Source organism: Macrobrachium nipponense, chromosome 39 (genome assembly GCF_015104395.2).
Source record: "Macrobrachium nipponense isolate FS-2020 chromosome 39, ASM1510439v2, whole genome shotgun sequence".
Classification (NCBI taxonomy): Eukaryota; Metazoa; Arthropoda; class Malacostraca; order Decapoda; family Palaemonidae; genus Macrobrachium; species Macrobrachium nipponense.
Window position 1 is genome coordinate 18175863 of NC_061099.1, and position 1771 is coordinate 18177633.

A 1771-nucleotide genomic window follows, 5' to 3' on the forward strand; every position below is an offset into this window, starting at 1 on the left:
AACTCTTCATCATTATTTAATAAGTCTGCAGCCCTTGCGGCAGCTCTAGTGGTAACCGCCACTGGACACTTATTGATTGACAATATTGGGAATAATTCCTGGCCATCACTATTAATCATATCATTTCCTAATATGCCATCAATACCAGCTATAGGAAGACTCTCGACAACGGCCAACTCGGTCTTTCCATAATACCCAGGGAATGACAACATTACCTCTACTAAAGGAGCTGAAACTATTGTGTTCGGGAAACCTCCCAGAACAATAAAGTTCCCTGAATACTTCACCAAACTTTTTAAACTGCTTTCCAGCACTAACGACCGAGCAGACACTGTATCTCTCAAAAACCTAACATCAATAATGACAGAATTATAAATTACTTTACCAGGCCATATGTATTTATCATATTTTAGTCATTCCTGTGGATTATTATTTCCCATCTCTCCGGGCGTACTATTACCACCACTACCACTATTTATTATCGGTAATTTTACGTCAGGAGATGCACTTGGCATTAAAGCCACAGGATTATTCCTTTGAAGATAATTTGTTCTGGCGTGACACTGAGCTTGGAAATGACCGGGTTTATTACACCAGAAACAAGTCTTAATATTACTATTTCTCGTCCCGGAACTACCTCCTTTGGAAAATACACGAGTACCAGGTTTACTCGTGAATTTTCCATTCTTACTACTAGAGAAATTATTCTGGGCCACGGAATTCTTAGATTTATTAATATCACTCCGTATTCCTCTATGGAAATTCTCTGATCTGACTACATTACTATTTATATCCTTGCTGGCGAAATTGCCTGAACCTGTTCTATGGGTCAAGACAAATTCGTCAGCCACTTGAGCTGCCTTACCTAAATTAGTGACCTTCAATTCTTCGAGATAAATTCTTAGTTCTTTGGAGCAAGATTTCTTAAACTCCTCCAAAAGCATGAGTTCTCTCAAGGAAGAAAAAGTGACAACTTGACGACTTTTCAACCAGTCGTCAAACTGTTCCTCCTTGAACCTGGCAAATTCTACATACGACAAGGATGGCTGTTTATTAAAGTTCCTAAACTTCAACCTGTATGCCTCAGGGACCAAATCATATGCTTTTAAAATTAGTGCCTTTACCTTGTGATAATCCCTGGCTATCCCTTCCTCCAAGGCATTATATACCCGGATTGCCTTGCCCACCAATTTACACTGAATCAGCACTGTCCACATCTCTGGTGGCCAAGACAACCGAGCAGACACCCTCTCAAAGGCCTTGAAGAATTCAGGAACATTCCTTTCATCAAAAATGGGGACCAATTTTAATGCAGCCCCAATATTAAACCTATCAGGCTGACTACCTCGTGGGGTGCTAAATTGGTTAGTAGCCCCCTGTAACCTAGCCATTTCCAAATTAAGGTTGGCCATCTCTATCTCATGCCTCCTCACCCTCTCGTTCTCTGCATGCTCCAATTTCAACAACTCTATTTTTTTACAAATTAAATCATATTCCTGAATTTCCTTTGATTCAGAATTTACAGGCATTGTAGGCACTGCTGGCCCTAAATTCTCTTCAGTTAAGAAGGGGTTTGTGGTAATATTTCCTCTTGGAGGTAAATTGGCCGGACCTTCATAAATGACTCCAGTCTGAGGAGGATCATCAAATAACGAAAAACCTGCACCACCACTAATTCCATTATCATCTACAACTAACCTATCATCATTTACTAATTCACTACCTCTAACACTAATATTTTCCCCAACTAACCCTTCAGCCTCAGCCAAAC

At 40.1% G+C, this 1771-nt stretch overlaps 1 protein-coding gene across 1 annotated transcript in view; it reads right to left on the reverse strand.

The window, feature by feature from the left end:
- Window positions 1-413: 413 nt before the first annotated feature.
- LOC135209979 (uncharacterized) overlaps window positions 414-1771 on the reverse strand; it is a 1568-nt gene continuing 210 nt past the window's right edge. Inside the window, exon 2 of the mRNA XM_064242702.1 lies at window positions 414-1771. This exon is cut by the window's right edge and continues 38 nt beyond it. Within this exon, the coding sequence (XP_064098772.1) occupies window positions 414-1771 (1358 nt within the window).